The following is a 21,077-nucleotide window of genomic DNA, read 5'->3' as shown; positions in this document are numbered from 1 at the left end:
TAATCTGTGTGAATCCACCCAAAAGAGTTAGGGTTAGCCAACAAAATAGTTTTTTTTTCTTTTCACTGACCACAAAGCTTTTTAAGTAAATTGGTGCTTACTGCTATTCTCATGTGTTTCTGCTTTTTACACTCTGGTAGAAATAGGTAGTTACGTATGGTTACATGACAATAAAAGTGTTCAGATGACAAAAAAACAGAGTGGGTCAACCTACCCCGCTCTCTATTTAATGCCAGCTTGTTTGTAATAGTTTATAACAACAACCATCATACAAATAAAGTACTGAAATCTACGACTCATTCAAACATTCAAAGGCTTATCTCTCTCAATGTTTCTCCCAGGTTACATTCAGGCATGCCGTGCATTAATGATCACATCTATTGTGATGGGAATTTTTGGGCTTGTGGCAACTCTAGTAGGTATGCAGTGTTCCAAGGTAGGAGGGAAGAATTACATCATGAAGGACCGGGTTGCTGGGGTCGGAAGTGTCTTTTTCATTTTTCAAGGTAATAGCGTCAATTTGTTTACAATATACTGTATTGATAAACAGGTCTAATTTAACTTAAGATTTTTACAGTTATTTTCCTGTAATATATAGTTCATTTAATATAAACTGATATATTGTAACATTATTGGGCAGTTTCACAGACATGGCTTATCCTAGTCCCAGACTAAAATGCGTGTTTGAGCTACCTCCATTTAAAAACATCTTGTACTGACATATCTTAACATATATTAGCACCATTGTTTTGTCTCAAGATGCACACCAGTATTGTTTTTGTAATTTATGTTTGTAAAAACTACTTGAATCTTAAAATCAATCTAAACCCTTTCCGGGAAACTGCCCCTATATGGGGTAGGCTACATTGTCAAAATGGCAACTTAATGTTTATTGACAGATTTGAGAATACACATCTTTTGGCCAACAGAAACTGGCCATAGGCCAAATTCGACAACTTATCTATATGCAGGGTTCCCACACCTTGGTTAACTTCAAATTCAAGGACCTTTCAAGGACTTTCCAGATACAATAACCTTAAATTCAAGGACTTCATGTGGGGACACATTTCAAGTGAGAGCAAGGTTACATCGTGTTACTTTGTTAGATACATTGTTACAGTTTTCTTGTGATAAACACAACAATGCAAAAAAACATTTTGGTATGGCCCAAAAGTTTGACAAAATTCACATTCAGAAGATATAAGCATTAAAAACGAACAGTGTGGCATGGGTGCGTAAAAAGTCTCACATTTTTATGACGTCATCCTTCACTTTAGAACTTTTCGTCAAATTTCCTGTCCAATGAAATGCTCTTTGGACTCTAAAGTGTCCCTCCCCCATGTTGTGTGGAACTTCTGCATGAAATCACAGGGACCCTTAGTTGGGACTCTTGTTAATTCATGTACTAGTTCTTATATGGTCAATGGCACATAGTGCACTATGTTGGGGATAAGAATCAATTCATACAGTATGCTTTTCATTGGGGTAAACGAAGTCTGATATCACGTCAGTGTCAAGCGAGCCGCTATACATACTGGACTGGGCCATAAACGAAGTGCTATTGGTTTCTTAAAGAAATGGGGGAGGGTCCTCTCGATATTTTTGTTTTGATTTCAGTTTTAGTTAAAATTACACATCTAATAATGCTCCACGTACAAAGCAAGCTAGTATGCATAGGGCATGAAGTGTTGGTGAAACAACACATTAGTTGACCGGAAGGAATAATATGGAATTTTATCCAGAAATCCTCTTGCAGAAAATTAATTAAAGCACTGTCAGGGACCTGTATGTTTATTTTCAAAAACTATTCAGGGCCTTGATTTTTTCCCCAATATTCATAAACTTCTAAGGATTTCAAGGACCCTTGAAAACCCTGTATACTGTATGTGACCTTTGTCTTAATGTATGCCACCTTTGCCTTAATGTATGCCACCCTGGTTATAGGTTAACTTGTTTACCTATGAGCTATTATAATAGAATAATAGTACTGGTCTATAATGATAAAAAAACTAGACTGTTTTAAATCAAGCATCTGTCCGTTTAGACTTCTGATTCAAAATCTCCTAGTTATGAAGATATGAAGAGTTTGGTTCCAAAACGCAATAAATCCATTTTGACAAATTTCGGTAAAAACGTTTTTCTATACCAAGAAAGTGTCAAGATGAAAACCACTATTTTCTGTTACAAACTTTCACATAGCATCTTTATGTTATAAAAACATAAATTCAAATCCATAACTTGATTTTCAAAGATTTATTATAAAAACTGATTTTTTTTCACAAAATGCAATAAATCTTTTTATTAAAAGTTTTTATTTAAAATGCTATAAATCTATTGAATCAATTGCCTATATAAATGTGCATTCATCTTTGCCATGTTATATTTATTTAGTTGACTAGTTGTACACACTAATTAAAAAAATAAACATTAATGTCATTAATCAAAACACTTACTTTGTGATATTAAGAACACTGTCATTGCTGCGGTTATACTTGACGTCGTCGCTTAACGTTTTTCACAGCGATCAGCTGTAAAATATTTTGGTCCTGCTTGATTTTCGTTGACTTTGAGTAAATTATGGAAAGTTTTTCATAAGATCCCCTGGGGTCAATGTGTTATCATGACAGAAACTTGATGCTGTCGGCCCAGGCAAACAAGCACCCGTCTCCCGAATGCCTCTTGTGAAATTATTAGATGTTGATGACTTACGTTTCTTTCCCGTCACAGAAAACCATCACATGTTTATCAATGCTATTAAAGTATTATTTTGTTTTGTTTGTTTGTTTGTTGATCACGAAGTACAAAGTAGATGAGGAAAACTAGGACTCTGTGTACTCAGCGCGCCGCCATTGTTGGTTTACATTGCGTGAATGGTGCGCTGTAATTTCTGGAACGGATTTATTGCGTTCTGTAAAAAAGGAGGAGTGACGTTTATTGCATTTTGGGGGGAAAAAAGGAGAAAAGATGAAAGAATAATAGGCAGATATTGGATTTTGCGTAAAATTAAGAATTTACTTTTTAATACTGACCTGATATAATACTGATTCTGGCAGCAACTAATTTTTTTCAAAAATGGCGTTTATTGCATTTTGGAACCAAACTCTTCATATAGTGATTGTGATTGCTTCCACTATTTATTTTATTTATTTGTATATAGATAGATAGATAGATAGATAGATAGATAGATAGATAGATAGATAGATAGATAGAGATACTTTATTTATCCCAGGGAGGGAAATTAATGTACCCAGTAGCGTATGAAAAATACTATACACAATAACCACAGTTAACAATCACAATAAATAATTAAAGCTGCAAGCAGCGATGGAAGGGCCCTCGCACGCATGTGCACCGCCACCCTATGGTATTAGTAAAGCATCGAACCAGGGGGATATGAATTAAAGTGGGTAAATATTGGTGGATATTCAAAGAAAAATTTATGTGCCACACCGCCTGTGTGCAGCTGGTGGCGCTATGACGGTACCTGATTATTGTTATATTGACGTGTTCAGGCCGGGACCCTTATTAAACGTGTGAAGTCTGGAGCAGATAAAACAATGTATGTCTGAATTACAACAGCTTCCTGTTTCATGGTGAAACATCACACTTTGCCAGGCTGTCACGGACACGCCCTTCAACGAAAAGTCAAGATCTTTGCAATTTATCACTGCAAAGGGCTTAACATCAGTCAGACCAAATATGATGATGATTTGATTAAATCTCTAAGAACAGTAAATCACAGCGTAAAACATGGTATTTCCTGCTACCTCTAGGTGGCGCTATGACTGAAGCTGAATATTGGCATTGAAATGTGTTTAAGCAAGGACACTTATCAAACATGAGAAGTGTGGGGCAGATTGTACATTGTATGACTGAGTCAAGATCTCCGCAATTTAACATCGCAAAGGCCTTTAGATAAGACTGACCAAATATGATGATGATCGGATAAAACTGTAGGAGGAGTTCGTTAAAGTACGACGCTTGGAAATGTCAAAAAATGACAGAGAAAATTAAAAATGGCTGACTTCCTGTGGGGTTTAGAGCTTAGTTCCAAGAGACTTTTTTTGTAGGTCTTGGGGTGATAGATGATCCTACCAAATTTCGTATTTGTACGTTTTTTGTAGTGGGGGGGCTGTTCTATTGAAATTTTGCAGGTGGCGCTATCGAGCCATTTCTACACGCCCACTTCTGACGCCTATACTACATGTAAATTTTCGCCACTTCTGAAGCGTATGCAAATTTTCATGAGTTTTTGAGCATGTTTAGGCCCTCAAAAATGCGATTCATTGCGGTGAATAAAAATAATTAAAACTGCAAGCAGTGATGGAAGGGCCCTCGCACGCATGTGCACCGCCACTCTATGGCCTTAGTAAAGCAATGAACCAGGGGGATTGAAATTTCAGTGGGTAAATATAGGCGGACATTCAAAGGAACTTTGAAGTGCCACACCTCCTTTGTGCAGCAGGTGGCGCTATGATTGTATTTGATTGTTGTAACATTGATGTGTTGAGGCCAGGACCCTTGTCAAACGTATGATGTCTGTGACAGATCGGACATTGCATGCCTGAGTCACAACAGCTTTCTCATGGCGAAACATCACTCTTTGTGAGGCCGCCACGGACACGCCCTTCAACGAAAAGTCAAGATCTTCGCAATTTATCATCGCAAAGGGCTTAAGATCAGTCTCACCTGATATGATAATGATTTGATTAAATCTCTGAGAACAGTGAATCACAGCGTAAAACAAGGCATTTCCTGCTACCTCTAGGTGGCGCTAGGACTGAAGCTGAATATTGGCATTGAAATGTGTTCAGGCCAAGACTCTTATCAAATGTGTGAAGTGTGGGGTAGATTGGACATTGTATGCCTTAGTTATAACAACTTCCGGTTTCATGGCGAAAACGCTGAACTTTGTCAGGCCGCCACGGACACACCTTCCAACGAAAAGTCAAAAGCTCCGCAACTTAACATCACAAAGGCCTTTAGATGAGATTGACCAAATATGATGACAATCTGACAAAATCTCTAGGAGGAGTTCGTTAAAGTACGAAGCCTGGAAATGACAAAATTTGCACAGAAATCACAGCAAAAATTCAAAATGTCTGACTTCCTGTGAGGTTTAGAGCTTCACTCCAAGAGACTTTTTTGTAGGTCTTGGGGTGATATATGACCCTACCAAATTTCGTTTCTGTAGGATTTTCGTAGCGGCGGGGCTGTTCTCTTGAAATTTTGCAGGTGGCGCTATCGAGCCATTTCTGCACGCCCACTTCTGTCGCCTATGCCACATGTAAATTTTTGCCACTTCTGACGTGTGTGCAACGTTTTATGACTTTTTGAGCTTGTTTAGCCTGTCAAAATGCGATTCAATTAGCGATACTTTGCCAGGCCGCCACGGACACGCCCTTTAATGAAAAGTCAAGGTCGTTGCTTTTTATCATCACACAAGGTCTTGTGATTACACTGGTGAAATATGATGTTGATATGGTTAAATACCTAAGAGCAGTAAGTCACAGCGTCAAACATGGTATTTCCTGCTGGCTCTAGGTGGCGCTATGAGTGTTACTGAATTATGCCATGTTGATGTGTTCAGGCCTGGACCCTTATCAAACGTGTGAAGTCAGGGGCAGATCGGACAATGTATGCCTGAATTACATCAGCTTCCTGTTTCATGGCGAAACATTACACTTTGCCAGGCCGCCACAGACATGCCCTCCAATGAAAAGTCAAAAGCTCCGCAATGTAGCATCGCAAAGGCCTTTAGATGATACTGACCAAATACGATGATGATCGGATTAAATCTCTAGGAGGAGTTCGTTAAAGTACGACGCTTGGAAATGTCAAAAAATGACAGAGAAAATTCAAAATGGCCGACTTCCTGTGGGGTTTAGAGCTTAGCTCCAAGAGACTTTTTTGTAGGTCTTGGAGTAATAGATGATCCTACTAAATTTCGTATCTGTAAGTTTTTCGTAGTGGGGGGGCTGTTCTCTTGAAATTTTGCAGGTGGCGCTATCGAGCCATTTTTACACGCCCACTTCTGATGCCTATACTACATGTAAATTTTCGCCACTTCTGACGCGTGTGCGAATTTTCATGCGTTTTCGGGTATGTTTAGGCCCTCAAAAATGCGATCCATTTCGGAGAAGAAGAAGAAGAAGAAGAAGAAGAAGAAGAAATATAGCTGCAAGCAGCAATGGCGGGCCCTCGCACGTTTTTTTACCGCTACACGGTGCGTCCGAGAAAACGATGCACGGTGGACAAGGGCATAAAGTGGGTATTATCAGTGGGCTATTTAATGTTGTTACTGAGCCATTTGGGGACTGTAGGTAACAGAAACCCCAAATTTTAAACAAACGGGGGCGCTAGTGAGCCACTTAAGAGACACGCCTATTTGTGACCTGTTTGTGCACACTTAACAGCTGACAACTCTGATGTTTGTGCCGACTTTTAGGTTAATCTAAGCACGGCAAGAGTCCTAAATATGCCTGAAATAAATGTAAAGTTTGGGACGTTGCCATGGGAACAGCGTTCGAGATATCAAAAATCCCTTCGCAATTTATCATCTACTATGTCTCGGCATCATGTTGACCACTTTTGGTGTCAATCTCATTAATATTCTAGAAGGAGAATTTAAAAGAACATCGGCGTCAACTGAAAGGCTTAAATAAGCCTTTAAAATGAAAGTAAAGTTTGGCGCGTTGCCATGGGAACAGCGTTCGAGATATCAAAAATCCCTTCGCAATTTATCATCTACAATGTCTCAGCATTATGTTGGCCACTTCTGGTGTTAACCGCATGAATATCCTAGAAGGAGTATTTAAAGGAACATCGGCGTCAACTTAAAGGCTTAAATAAGCCTTTAAAATGAAAGTAAAGTTTGGCGCATTGCCATGGGAACAGCGTTCGAGATATCAAAAATCCCTTCGCAATTTATCATCTACAATGTTTCAGCATTATGTTGACCACTTCTGGTGTTAACCGCATGAATATCCTAGAAGGAGTATTTAAAGGAACATCGGCGTCAACTTATAGGCTTAAATAAGCCTTTAAAATGAAAGTAAAGTTTGGCGCATTGCCATGGGAACAGCGTTCGAGATATCAAAAATCCCTTCGCAATTTATCATCTACAATGTCTCGACATCATGTTGACCACTTCTGGCGTCAATCGCATGAATATTCTAGAAGGAGTATTTAAAAGAACATTGGCGTCAACTGAAAGGCTTAAATATGCCTTTAAAATGAAAGTAAAATCTGACGCATTGCCATGGGAACAGCGTTTGAGATATCAAAAATCCCTTCATAATTTATCATCTACAATGTCTCAGCATTATGTTGACCACTTCTGGAGTCAATCACATTATTTCCCCAGGAGGAGTATTTAAAAGTTTACCGCATGCAGCTGTAAGGTTTAAACATGCCTTAAAAGTGAAAGTAAAGTTTGACAGGTTGCCATGGGAACAGCGTTCGAGATATCAAAAATCCCTTCGCAATTTATCATCTACAATGTCTTGGCATCATGTTGACCACTTTTGGTGTCAATCGCATAAACATTGTAGGAGGAGTATTTAAAAGAACATCGCATGGAACTGTCAAAAAAAATCCACCTTTGTGACTGACACACTTCCTGGCGCCTGGTGGTGGCGCTATACCCGGGAGTCACAATAGGCACATCGATGCGATCGGAATCTTCAGACGAACAAACACACCACGTGTCATCACAATAAGACATTTTTTGCCTTTGATATTAGACACTTCCTGTTTCTCTGATGTCGCCATAAATTTGTCGCCGCGCCATGGCAGAACCGTTCGAGATATCAAAAATGCCTTCGCAATTTAGCAAGTCCAATGTCTCGACATCATGATCACCACGTTTGATGTCAATCGCATGCATCCTCTAAGAGGAGTATTTAAAAGTTCAACGCATGCATTTTTTAAACAATCCAAAATAGCCGACTTCCTGTTGGGCGGAGCTTAAATGTTAGAGGGCGAAAGTTGTTCGGGTCGATGAGATCTATAAGCGTACCAAGTCTCGTACATGTGCGTACATGTTTGCCCGATCTGTGCAACAATGTTTGTTTTTGCATTACAGGGGGCGCTACAGAGCCCCCGTGCCACGCCCGTGTTCCAGCCTTTGCCCGGTCGCAATGACGGACGACTTTGACGTGTGTGCCAAATTGCAAGAGTTTTCGAGTATGTTTAGGCACCCAAAATGGCCAAAAGTGTTAAAAAAAAAAAAAAAAAAAAAAATAATAATAATAATAATAATAATAATCCGAGCAAAAACAATAGGGCTTCGCACCATTCGGTGCAGGCCATTCTGGCCTGCTCCTCGGTGCTCGGGCCCTAATTAAAACTGCAAGCAGTGATGGAAGGGCCCTCGCACGCATGTGCACCGCCACTCTATGGCCTTAGTAAAGCAATGAACCAGGGGGATTGAAATTTCAGTGGGTAAATATAGGCGGATTTTCAAAGGAACTTTGAAGTGCCACACCTCCTTTGTGCAGCAGGTGGCGCTATGATTGTATTTGATTGTTGTAACATTGATGTGTTGAGGCCAGGACCCTTGTCAAACGTATGATGTCTGTGACAGGTCGGACATTGCATGCCTGAGTTACAACAGCTTTCTCATTGCGAAACATAACTCTTTGCGAGGCCGCCACGGACACGCCCTTCAACGAAAAGTCAAGATCTTCGCAATTTATCATCGCAAAGGGCTTAAGATCAGTCTCACCTGATATGATAATGATTTGATTAAATCTCTGAGAACAGTGAATCACAGCGTAAAACAAGGCATTTCCTGCTACCTCTAGGTGGCGCTAGGACTGAAGCTGAATATTGGCATTGAAATGTGTTCAGGCCAAGACTCTTATCAAACATGTGAAGTGTGGGGTGGATTGGACATTGTATGCCTTAGTTATAACAACTTCCTGTTTCATGGCGAAAACGCTGAACTTTGTCAGGCCGCCACGGACACACCATCCAACGAAAAGTCAAAAGCTCCGCAATTTAACATCGCAAAGGCCTTTAGATGAGACTGAACAAATATGATGACGATCTGACAAAATCTCTAAGAGGAGTTCGTTAAAGTACGAAGCCTGGAAATGACAAAACTTGCACAGAAATCACAGCAAAAATTCAAAATGGCTGACTTCCTGTGAGGTTTAGAGCTTCACTCCAAGAGACTTTTTTGTAGGTCTTGGGGTGATATATGACCCTACCAAATTTCGTTTCTGTAGGATTTTCGTAGCGGCGGGGCTGTTCTCTTGAAATTTTGCAGGTGGCGCTATCGAGCCATTTCTGCACGCCCACTTCTGGCGCCTATGCCACATGTAAATTTTTGCCACTTCTGACGTGGGTGCAACGTTTTATGACTTTTTGAGCTTGTTTAGCCTGTCAAAATGCGATTCATTTAGCGATACTTTGCCAGGCCGCCACGGACACGCCCTTTAATAAAAAGTCAAGGTCGTTGCTTTTTATCATCACACAAGGTCTTGAGATTACACTGGTGAAATATGATGTTGATATGGTTAAATACCTAAGAGCAGTAAGTCACAGCGTCAAACATGGTATTTCCTGCTGCCTCTAGGTGGCGCTATGAGTGTTACTGAATTATGCCATGTTGATGTGTTCAGGCCTGGACCCTTATCAAACGTGTGAAGTCAGGGGCAGATCGGACAATGTATGCCTGAATTACATCAGCTTCCTGTTTCATGGCGAAACATTACATTTTGCCAGGCCGCCACGGACACGCCCTCCAATGAAAAGTCAAAATCTCCGCAATTTAGCATCGCAAAGGCCTTTAGATGATACTGACCAAATATGATGATGATCGGATTAAATCTCTAGGAGGAGTTCGTTAAAGTACGACGCTTGGAAATGTCAAAAAATGACAGAGAAAATTCAAAATGGCTGACTTCCTGTGGGGTTTAGAGCTTAGCTCCAAGAGACTTTTTTGTAGGTCTTGGAGTAATAGATGATCCTACCAAATTTCGTATCTGTAAGTTTTTCGTAGTGGGGGGGCTGTTCTCTTGAAATTTTGCAGGTGGCGCTATCGAGCCATTTTTACACGCCCACTTCTGACGCCTATACTACATGTAAATTTTCGCCACTTCTGACGCGTGTGCAAATTTTCATGAGTTTTCGGGTATGTTTAGGCCCTCAAAAATGCGATCCATTTCGGAGAAGAAGAAGAAGAAGAAGAAGAAGAAGAAGAAGAAGAATTAAAACTGCAAGCAGTGATGGAAGGGCCCTTGCACGCATGTGCACCGCCACTCTATGGCCTTAGTAAAGCAATGAACCAGGGGGATTGAAATTTCAGTGGGTAAATATAGGCGGATATTCAAAGGAACTTTGAAGTGCCACACCTCCTTTGTGCAGCAGGTGGCGCTATGATTGTAATTGATTGTTGTAACATTGATGTGTTGAGGCCAGGACCCTTGTCAAACGTATGATGTCTGTGACAGGTCGGACATTGCATGCCTGAGTTACAACAGCTTTCTCATGGAGAAACATCACTCTTTGCGAGGCCGCCACGGACACGCCCTTCAACGAAAAGTCAAGATCTTCGCAATTTATCATCGCAAAGGGCTTAAGATCAGTCTCACCTGATATGATAATGATTTGATTAAATCTCTGAGAACAGTGAATCACAGCGTAAAACAAGGCATTTCCTGCTACCTCTAGGTGGCGCTAGGACTGAAGCTGAATATTGGCATTAAAATGTGTTCAGGCCAAGACTCTTATCAAACATGTGAAGTGTGGGGCAGATTGGACATTGTATGCCTTAGTTATAACAACTTCTTGTTTCATGGCGAAAACGCTGAACTTTGTCAGGCCGCCACGGACACACCTTCCAACGAAAAGTCAAAAGCTCCGCAATTTAACATCGCAAAGGCCTTAAGATGAGATTGACCAAATATGATGACGATCTGACAAAATCTCTAGGAGGAGTTCGTTAAAGTACGAAGCCTGGAAATGACAAAATTTGCACAGAAATCACAGCAAAAATTAAAAATGGCTGACTTCCTGTGAGGTTTAGAGCTTCGCTCCAAGAGACTTTTTTGTAGGTCTTGGGGTGATATATGACCATACCAAATTTCGTATCTGTAGGATTTTCGTAGCGGCGGGGCCGTTCTCTTGAAATTTTGCAGGTGGCGCTATCGAGCCATTTCTGCACGCCCACTTCTGGCGCCTATGCCACATGTAAATTTTTGCCACTTCTGACGTGTGTGCAACGTTTTATGACTTTTTGAGCTTGTTTAGCCTGTCAAAATGCGATTCATTTAGCGATACTTTGCCAGGCCGCCACGGACACGCCCTTTAATAAAAAGTCAAGGTCGTTGCTTTTTATCATCACACAAGGTCTTGAGATTACACTGGTGAAATATGATGTTGATATGGTTAAATACCTAAGAGCAGTAAGTCACAGCGTCAAACATGGTATTTCCTGCTGCCTCTAGGTGGCGCTATGAGTGTTACTGAATTATGCCATGTTGATGTGTTCAGGCCTGGACCCTTATCAAACGTGTGAAGTCAGGGGCAGATCGGACAATGTATGCCTGAATTACATCAGCTTCCTGTTTCATGGCGAAACATTACATTTTGCCAGGCCGCCACGGACACGCCCTCCAATGAAAAGTCAAAAGCTCCGCAATTTAGCATCGCAAAGGCCTTTAGATGATACTGACCAAATATGATGATGATCGGATTAAATCTCTAGGAGGAGTTCGTTAAAGTACGACGCTTGGAAATGTCAAAAAATGACAGAGAAAATTCAAAATGGCTGACTTCCTGTGGGGTTTAGAGCTTAGCTCCAAGAGACTTTTTTGTAGGTCTTGGAGTAATAGATGATCCTATCAAATTTCGTATCTGTAAGTTTTTCGTAGTGGGGGGGCTGTTCTCTTGAAATTTTGCAGGTGGCGCTATCGAGCCATTTTTACACGCCCACTTCTGACGCCTATACTACATGTAAATTTTCGCCACTTCTGACGCGTGTGCAAATTTTCATGAGTTTTCGGGTATGTTTAGGCCCTCAAAAATGCGATCCATTTCGGAGAAGAAGAAGAAGAAGAAGAAGAAGAAGAAGAAGAAGAAGAAGAAGAAGAATAAACGGAGCAAAAACAATAGGGTCCTCACACCCTGGTGTGCTCGGGCCCTAATTAAAACTGCAAGCAGTGATGGAAGGGCCCTCGCACGCATGTGCACCGCCACTCTATGGCCTTAGTAAAGCAATGAACCAGGGGGATTGAAATTTCAGTGGGTAAATATAAGCGGATATTCAAAGGAACTTTGAAGTGCCACACCTCCTTTGTGCAGCAGGTGGCGTTATGATTGTATTTGATTGTTTTAACATTGATGTGTTGAGGCCAGGACCCTTGTCAAACGTATAATGTCTGTGACAGGTCGGACATTGCATGCCTGAGTTACAACAGCTTTCTCATGGAGAAACATCACTCTTTGCGAGGCCGCCACGGACACGCCCTTCAACGAAAAGTCAAGATCTTCGCAATTTATCATCGCAAAGGGCTTAAGATCAGTCTCACCTGATATGATAATGATTTGATTAAATCTCTGAGAACAGTGAATCACAGCGTAAAACAAGGCATTTACTGCTACCTCTAGGTGGCGCTAGGACTGAAGCTGAATATTGGCATTGAAATGTGTTCAGGCCAAGACTCTTATCAAACATGTGAAGTGTGGGGCAGATTGGACATTGTATGCCTTAGTTATAACAACTTCCGGTTTCATGGCGAAAACGCTGAACTTTGTCAGGCCGCCACGGACACACCTTCCAACGAAAAGTCAAAAGCTCCGCAATTTAACATCGCAAAGGCCTTTAGATGAGATTGACCAAATATGATGACGATCTGACAAAATCTCTAGGAGGAGTTCGTTAAAGTACGAAGCCTGGAAATGACAAAATTTGCACAGAAATCACAGCAAAAATTAAAAATGGCTGACTTCCTGTGAGGTTTAGAGATTCACTCCAAGAGACTTTTTTGTAGGTCTTGGGGTGATATATGACCCTACCAAATTTCGTTTCTGTAGGATTTTCGTAGCGGCGGGGCTGTTCTCTTGAAATTTTGCAGGTGGCGCTATCGAGCCATTTCTGCATGCCCACTTCTGGCGCCTATGCCACATGTAAATTTTTGCCACTTCTGACGTGTGTGCAACGTTTTATGACTTTTTGAGCTTGTTTAGCCTGTCAAAATGCGATTCAATTAGCGATACTTTGCCAGGCCGCCACGGACACGCCCTTTAATGAAAAAGTCAAGGTCGTTGCTTTTTATCATCACACAAGGTCTTGAGATTACACTGGTGAAATATGATGTTGATATGGTTAAATACCTAGGAGCAGTAAGTCACAGCGTCAAACATGGTATTTCCTGCTGCCTCTAGGTGGCGCTATGAGTGTTACTGAATTATGCCATGTTGATGTGTTCAGGCCTGGACCCTTATCAAACGTGTGAAGTCAGGGGCAGATCGGACAATGTATGCCTGAATTACATCAGCTTCCTGTTTCATGGCGACACATTACACTTTGCCAGGCCGCCACGGACACGCCCTCCAATGAAAAGTCAAAAGCTCCGCAATTTAGCATCGCAAAGGCCTTCAGATGATACTGACCAAATATGATGATGATCGGATTAAATCTCTAGGAGGAGTTCGTTAAAGTACGACGCTTGGAAATGTCAAAAAATGACAGAGAAAATTCAAAATGGCTGACTTCCTGTGGGGTTTAGAGCTTAGCTCCAAGAGACTTTTTTGTAGGTCTTGGAGTAATAGATGATCCTACCAAATTTCGTATCTGTAAGTTTTTCGTAGTGGGGGGGCTGTTCTCTTGAAATTTTGCAGGTGGCGCTATCGAGCCATTTTTACACGCCCACTTCTGACGCCTATACTACATGTAAATTTTCGCCACTTCTGACGCGTGTGCAAATTTTCATGAGTTTTCGGGTATGTTTAGGCCCTCAAAAATCCGATCCATTTCGGAGAAGAAGAAGAAGAAGAAGAAGAATAAACGGAGCAAAAACAATAGGGTCCTCACACCCTGGTGTGCTCGGGCCCTAATTAAAACTGCAAGCAGTGATGGAAGGGCCCTCGCATGCATGTGCACCGCCACTCTATGGCCTTAGTAAAGCAATGAACCAGGGGGATTGAAATTTCAGTGGGTAAATATAAGCGGATATTCAAAGTAACTTTGAAGTGCCACACCTCCTTTGTGCAGCAGGTGGCGCTATGATTGTATTTGATTGTTGTAACATTGATGTGTTGAGGCCAGGACCCTTGTCAAACGTATGATGTCTGTGACAGGTCGGACATTGCATGCCTGAGTTACAACAGCTTTCTCATGGAGAAACATCACTCTTTGCGAGGCCGCCACGGACACGCCCTTCAACGAAAAGTCAAGATCTTCGCAATTTATCATCGGAAAGGGCTTAAGATCAGTCTCACCTGATATGATAATGATTTGATTAAATCTCTGAGAACAGTGAATCACAGCGTAAAACAAGGCATTTACTGCTACCTCTAGGTGGCGCTAGGACTGAAGCTGAATATTGGCATTGAAATGTGTTCAGGCCAAGACTCTTATCAAACATGTGAAGTGTGGGGCAGATTGGACATTGTATGCCTTAGTTATAACAACTTCCTGTTTCATGGCGAAAACGCTGAACTTTGTCAGGCCGCCACGGACACACCTTCCAACGAAAAGTCAAAAGCTCCGCAATTTAACATCGCAAAGGCCTTTAGATGAGATTGACCAAATATGATGACGATCTAACAAAATCTCTAGGAGGAGTTTGTTAAAGTACGAAGCCTGGAAATGACAAAATTTGCACAGAAATCACAGCAAAAATTCAAAATGGCTGACTTCCTGTGGGGTTTAGAGCTTAGCTCCAAGAGACTTTTTTGTAGGTCTTGGAGTAATAGATGATCCTACCAAATTTTGTATCTGTAAGTTTTTCGTAGTGGGAGGGCTGTTCTCTTGAAATTTTGCAGGTGGCGCTATCGAGCCATTTTTACACGCCCACTTCTGACGCCTATACTACATGTAAATTTTCGCCACTTCTGACGCGTGTGCAAATTTTCATGAGTTTTCGGGTATGTTTAGGCCCTCAAAAATGCAATCCATTTCGGAGAAGAAGAAGAAGAAGAAGAAGAAGAAGAAGAAGAATAAACGGAGCAAAAACAATAGGGTCCTCACACCCTGGTGTGCTCGGGCCCTAATAAACGGAGCAAAAACAATAGGGTCCTCACACCCTGGTGTGCTCGGGCCCTAAATATAGCTGCAAGCAGCAATGGCGGGCCCTCGCACGTTTGTTTACCGCTACACGGTGCCTCCGAGAAAACGATGCACGGTGGGCAAGTGCATCAAGTGGGTAAATATCATGCTGCTACTGACCCATTTAGGTACTGTAGGTAAAAGAAACCCCACATTTTAGACAAACGGGGGCGCTAGTGAGCCACTAAATAGACCTTTAACTGACGTTTTTGTCAACACTTAACAGCCGACAAATCTGATGTGTGTGCCAAATTTGAAGTCAATCTAAGCACACCAAGAGCCTTAAATATGCCTGAAATAAAAGAAAAGTTTCACGCGTTGCCATGGGAACAGCGTTTGAGATGTCCAAAATTCCTTCGCAATTTATCATCTACAATGTCTCAGCATCATGTTGACAACTTCTGGTGTGAATCGCATTATTTCCCTAGAAGGAGTATTTAAAAGAACATCGCATGCAACTGTCAGGATTAAATAAGCCTTTAAAATGAAAGTAAAAAGTTTGACGCGTTGCCATGGGAACAGCGTTTGAGATATCAAAAATCCCTTCACTATTTATCATCTACAATGTCTCGGCATCATGTTGACCACTTCTGGTGTGAATCACATTATTTCACTAGAAGGAGTATTTAAAAGAACATCGCATACAACTGTCAGGATTAAATAAGCCTTTAAAATGAAAGTAAAGTTTGACGCGTTGCCATGGCAACAGCGTTCGAGATATCAAAAATCCCTTCGCAATTTATCATCTACCATGTCTCGGCATCATGTTGACCACTTTTGGTGTCAATCGCATGAATATCCTAGAAGGAGTATTTAAAAGAACATCGGATGGAACTGTCAAAAAAATCCACCTTTGTGACTGACAGGCTGCCTGGCGCCTGGTGGTGGCGCTATACCCGGGAGTCACAATAGGCACATCGTTGCGATCGGAATCTTCAGGCGAAAAAACACCCCGCTTGGAATCACAATAAGAATTTTTTTGCCTTAGATATTAGACACTTCCTGTTTCTCTGATTTCGCCACAACTTTGTCGACTCGCCACTGCAGCACCGTTCGAGATATCAAAAATCCCTTCGCAATTTAGCAAGTACAATGTCTCGACATCACGTTCACCACGTTTGGTGTCAATCCCATGAATCCTCTAGGAGGAGTATTTAAAAGTTCACCACATGCATTTTTGAAACAATACAAAATAGCCGACTTCCTGTTGGGCGGAGCTAAAATGTTTGAGTGCGAAAGTTGTTTGGGTCGATGAGATCTATATGCGTACCAACTCTCGTACATGTGCGTACATGTTTGCTCGATCTGTGCCCCAATGTTTGTTTTTGCATTACAGGGGGCGCTACAGAGCTCCCTTGCCACACCCATATTCCAGCCTTTGCATAAGCCTAGTGGCACGTGACTTTCACATCTATGCCAAATTCCCGTTGTTTTCGAGCATGTTAAGGCACCCAAAGTGCACGCCAAGAGCTTAAATATGCCTGAAAATGAAAGTAAAGTTTGACGCGTTGCCATGGGAACAACGTTCGAGATATCAAAAATCCCTTCGCAATTTATCATCTACAATGTCTCGCCGTCATGTTGACCACTTTTGGTGTCAATCGCATAAACATTCTAGGAGGAGTATTTAAAAGAACATCGCATGGAACTGTCAAAAAATCCACCTTTTGTGACTGCCACACTTCCTGGTGCCTGTTGGTGGCGCTATACCCGAGACTCACAATAGGCACATCGATGTGATCGGAATCATTGGCTGAACATACACACTGCGTTTCATCCCAATAAGACATTTTTTACCTTAGATATTAGACACTTCCTGTTTCTCTGATTTCGCCACAACTTTGTTGCCTCACCATGTCAGAACCGTTCGAGATATCAAAAATCCCTTCGCAATTTAGCAAGTACAATGTCTCGACATCATGTTCACCACGTTTGGTGTCAATCGCATGAATCCTCTAGGAGGAGTATTAAAAAGTTCACTGCATGCATTTGTTAAACAATCCAAAATGGCTGACTTCCTGTTGGGCGGAGCTAAAATGTTAGAGGGCGAAATTTGTCCGGGTCGATGAGATCTATATGCGTACCAACTCTCGTACATGTGCGTACATGTTTGCCCGATCTGCGCACTCCTGTTTGTTTTTGCATTACAAGGGGCGCTACAGAGCCCCCTTGCCACGCCCGTGTTCCAGTCTTTGGTTTTCTGCGATCACGGATGACTCTGACGTCTGTGCCAAATTTCAAGAGTTTTCGAGAATGTTAAGGCACCCAAAATGTCCAAAAGTGTTGAAAAAAAAAATAATAATAATAAATATAGCTGCAAGCAGCAATGGCGGGCCCTCGCACGTTTTTTTACCGCTACACGATGCGTCCGAGAAAACGATGCACGGCGGGCAAGGGCATCAAGTGGGTAAACATCAGTGGGCTATTTAATGTTGTTACTGAGCCATTTGGGGACTGTAGGTAAAAGAAAAACCCCACATTTTAGACAAACGGGGGCGCTAGTGAGCCACTAAAGAGACACGCCTTTGTCTGACCTATTTGTCCACTCTGAACAGCCGACAACTCTGATGTTTGTGCCGACTTTTAGGTTAATCTAAGCACGCCAAGAGTCCTAAATATGCCTGAAATAAATATAAAGTTTGGGGCGTTGCCATGGGAACAGCGTTCGAGATATCAAAAATCCCTTCGCAATTTATCATCTACTATGTCTCGGCATCATGTTGACCGCTTTTGGTGTCAATCTCATTAATATTCTAGAAGGAGTATTTAAAAGAATATCGGCGTCAACTGAAAGGCTTAAATAAGCCTTTAAAATGAAAGTAAAGTTTGACGCGTTGCCATGGGAACAGCGTTCGAGATATCAAAAATCCCTTCGCAATTTATCATCTACAATGTCTCTGCATCATGTTGACCACTTCTGGAGTCAATTGCATGAAAATCCTAGAAGGAGTATTTAAAGGAACATCGGAGTCAACTGAAAGGCTTAAATATGCCTTTAAAATGAAAGTAAAGTTTGACAGGTTGCCATGGGAACAGCGTTCGAGATATCAAAAATCCCTTCGCAATTTATCATCTACAATGTCTCTGCATCATGTTGACCACTTCTTGTGTCAATCGCATGAAAATCCTAGAAGGAGTATTTAAAAGAACATTGCATGGAACTGTCAAAAAAATCCAGCTTTGTGACTGACACACTTCCTGGCGCCTGGTGGTGGCGCTATACCCGGGAGTCACAATAGGCACATCGATGCGATCGGAATCTTCAGACGAACAAACACCCCGCATGGCATCACAATAAGATATTTTTTGCCTTAGATATTAGACACTTCCTGTTTCTCTGATTTCGCCATAAATTTGTCAGCTCGCCTTGGCAGAACCGTTCGAGATATCAAAAATCCCTTCGCAATTTATTATCTACTATGTCTCGGCATTATGTTGACCACTTTTGGTGTCAATTGCATGATTATTCTAGAAGGAGTATTTAAAAGAACATCGGCATCAACTGAAAGGCTTAAATATGCCTTTAATATGAAAGTAAAGTTTGACGCATTGCCATGGGAACAGCGTTTGAGATATCAAAAATCCCTTCACAATTCATCATCTACAATGTCTCAGCATTATGTTGACCACTTCTGGAGTCAATCACATTATTTCCTCAGGAGAAGTATTTAAAAGTTTACCACACGCAGATGTAAGGTTTAAATATGCCTTCAAAATGAAAGTAAAGTTTGACAGGTTGCCATGGGAACAGCGTTTGAGATATCAAAAATCCCTTCGCAATTTATCATCTACAATGTCTCAGCATCATGTTGACAACTTCTGGAGTCAATTGCATGAAAATCCTAGAAGGAGTATTTAAAAGAGCATCGCATGGAACTGTAAGGCTTAAATATGCCTTTAAAATGAAAGTAAAGTTTGACAGGTTGCCATGGGAACAGCGTTCGAGATATCAAAAATCCCTTCGCAATTTATCATCTACAATGTCTCTGCATCATGTTGACCACTTCTTGTGTCAATCGCATGAAAATCCTAGAAGGAGTATTTAAAAGAACATCGCATGGAACTGTCAAAAAAATCCAGCTTTGTGACTGACACACTTCCTGGCGCCTGGTGGTGGCGCTATACCCGGGAGTCACAATAGGCACATCGATGCGATCGGAATCTTCAGACGAACAAACACCCCGCATGGCATCACAATAAGACATTTTTTGCCTTAGATATTAGACACTTCCTGTTTCTGTGATTTCGCCATAAATTTGTCAGCTCGCCTTGGCAGAACCGTTCGAGATATCAAAAATCCCTTCGCAATTTATCATCTACTATGTCTCGGCATTATGTTGACCACTTTTGGTGTCAATTGCATGATTATTCTAGAAGGAGTATTTAAAAGAACATCGGCATCAACTGAAAGGCTTAAATATGCCTTTAAAATGAAAGTAAAGTTTGACGCATTGCCATGGGAACAGCGTTTGAGATATCAAAAATCCCTTCACAATTCATCATCTACAATGTCTCAGCATTATGTTGACCACTTCTGGAGTCAATCACATTATTTCCTCAGGAGGAGTATTTAAAAGTTTACCACACGCAGATGTAAGGTTTAAATATGCCTTCAAAATGAAAGTAAAGTTTGACAGGTTGCCATGGGAACAGCGTTTGAGATATCAAAAATCCCTTCGCAATTTATCATCTACAATGTCTTGGCATCATGTTGACCAATTCTCGTGTCAATCGCATGAAAATCCTAGGAGGAGTATTTAAAAGAACATCGCATGGAACTGTCAAAAAAATCCAGCTTTATGACTGACACACTTCCTGGCGCCTGGTGGTGGCGCTATACCCGGGAGTCACAATAGGCACATCGATGCGATCGGAATCTTCAGACGAACAAACACCCCGCGTGTCATCACAATAAGACATTTTTTGCCTTAGATATTAGACACTTCCTGTTTCTCTGAATTCGCCATAAATTTGTCGCCTCGCCATGGCAACATCGTTCGAGATATCAAAAATCCCTTCGCAATTTAGCAAGTCCAATGTCTCGACATCATGATCACCACGTTTGGTGTCAATCGCATGCATCCTCTAGGAGGAGTATTTAAAAGTTCAATGCATGCATTTTTTAAACAATCCAAAATAGCCGACTTCCTGTTGGGCGGAGCTTAAATGTTAGAGGGCGAAAGTTGTTCGGGTCGATGAGATCTATATGCGTACCAACTCTCGTACATGTGCATAAATTTTTGCCCGATCTGTGACCCAATTTTTGTTTTTGCATTACAGGGGGCGCTACAGAGCTCCCTTACCACGCCCGAATTACAGCCTTTACCGGGTCCTAATGGCCGACGACTCTGACATCTCTGCCAATTTTCAAGAGTTTTTGAGTATGTTAAGGCCCCCAAATTGCCCTGAAACGTAAAAAAAAAAATAAAATAAAAAAATATAGCTGCAAGCAGCGATGGCGGGCCCTCGCACGTTTTTTTACCGCTACACGGTGCCTCCGAGAAAACGATGCACGGTGGGCAAGGGCATCAAGTCGGTAAATATCAGTGGACTATTTCATGTTGCTACTGACCCATTTAGGTACAGTAGGTAAAAGAAACCCCATATTTTAGACAAACAGGGGGGCTAGTCACTGACTAAATAGACACGCCTTTATCTGACCTTTTTGTCAACACTTAACAGCCGAAAACTCTGATGTGTGTGCCAACTTTAAAGTTCAACTAAGCACGCCAAGAGCCTTAAACATGCCTGAAATTAAAGTAAAGTTTGACACGTTGCCATGGGAACAGCGTTCGAG

The 21,077-nt window shown here is 41.5% G+C and overlaps 2 protein-coding genes across 5 annotated transcripts in view; one reads left to right on the top strand and one right to left on the bottom strand.

The window, feature by feature from the left end:
- naa38 (N-alpha-acetyltransferase 38, NatC auxiliary subunit) overlaps positions 1–21,077 on the bottom strand; it is a 156,598-nt gene that overhangs the window by 41,326 nt on the left and 94,195 nt on the right. The window lies entirely within an intron of this gene.
- The window catches only part of cldn15b (claudin 15b), a 43,898-nt gene that overhangs the window by 844 nt on the left and 21,977 nt on the right, over positions 1–21,077 (top strand). For both annotated transcript variants that reach the window (XM_065284612.2, XM_065284613.2), the window contains exon 2: positions 342–506. In XM_065284612.2, coding sequence (XP_065140684.1) covers positions 342–506 — 165 coding nt within the window. The remainder of the gene's footprint in view (positions 1–341; positions 507–21,077) is intronic.

The sequence above is a fragment of the Paramisgurnus dabryanus genome, chromosome 5, assembly GCF_030506205.2.
Source record: "Paramisgurnus dabryanus chromosome 5, PD_genome_1.1, whole genome shotgun sequence".
Lineage (NCBI taxonomy): Eukaryota > Metazoa > Chordata > Actinopteri > Cypriniformes > Cobitidae > Paramisgurnus > Paramisgurnus dabryanus.
The sequence above is the reverse complement of the archived record's forward strand: the minus strand, read 5'-3'. Positions and strand labels throughout refer to the sequence as shown.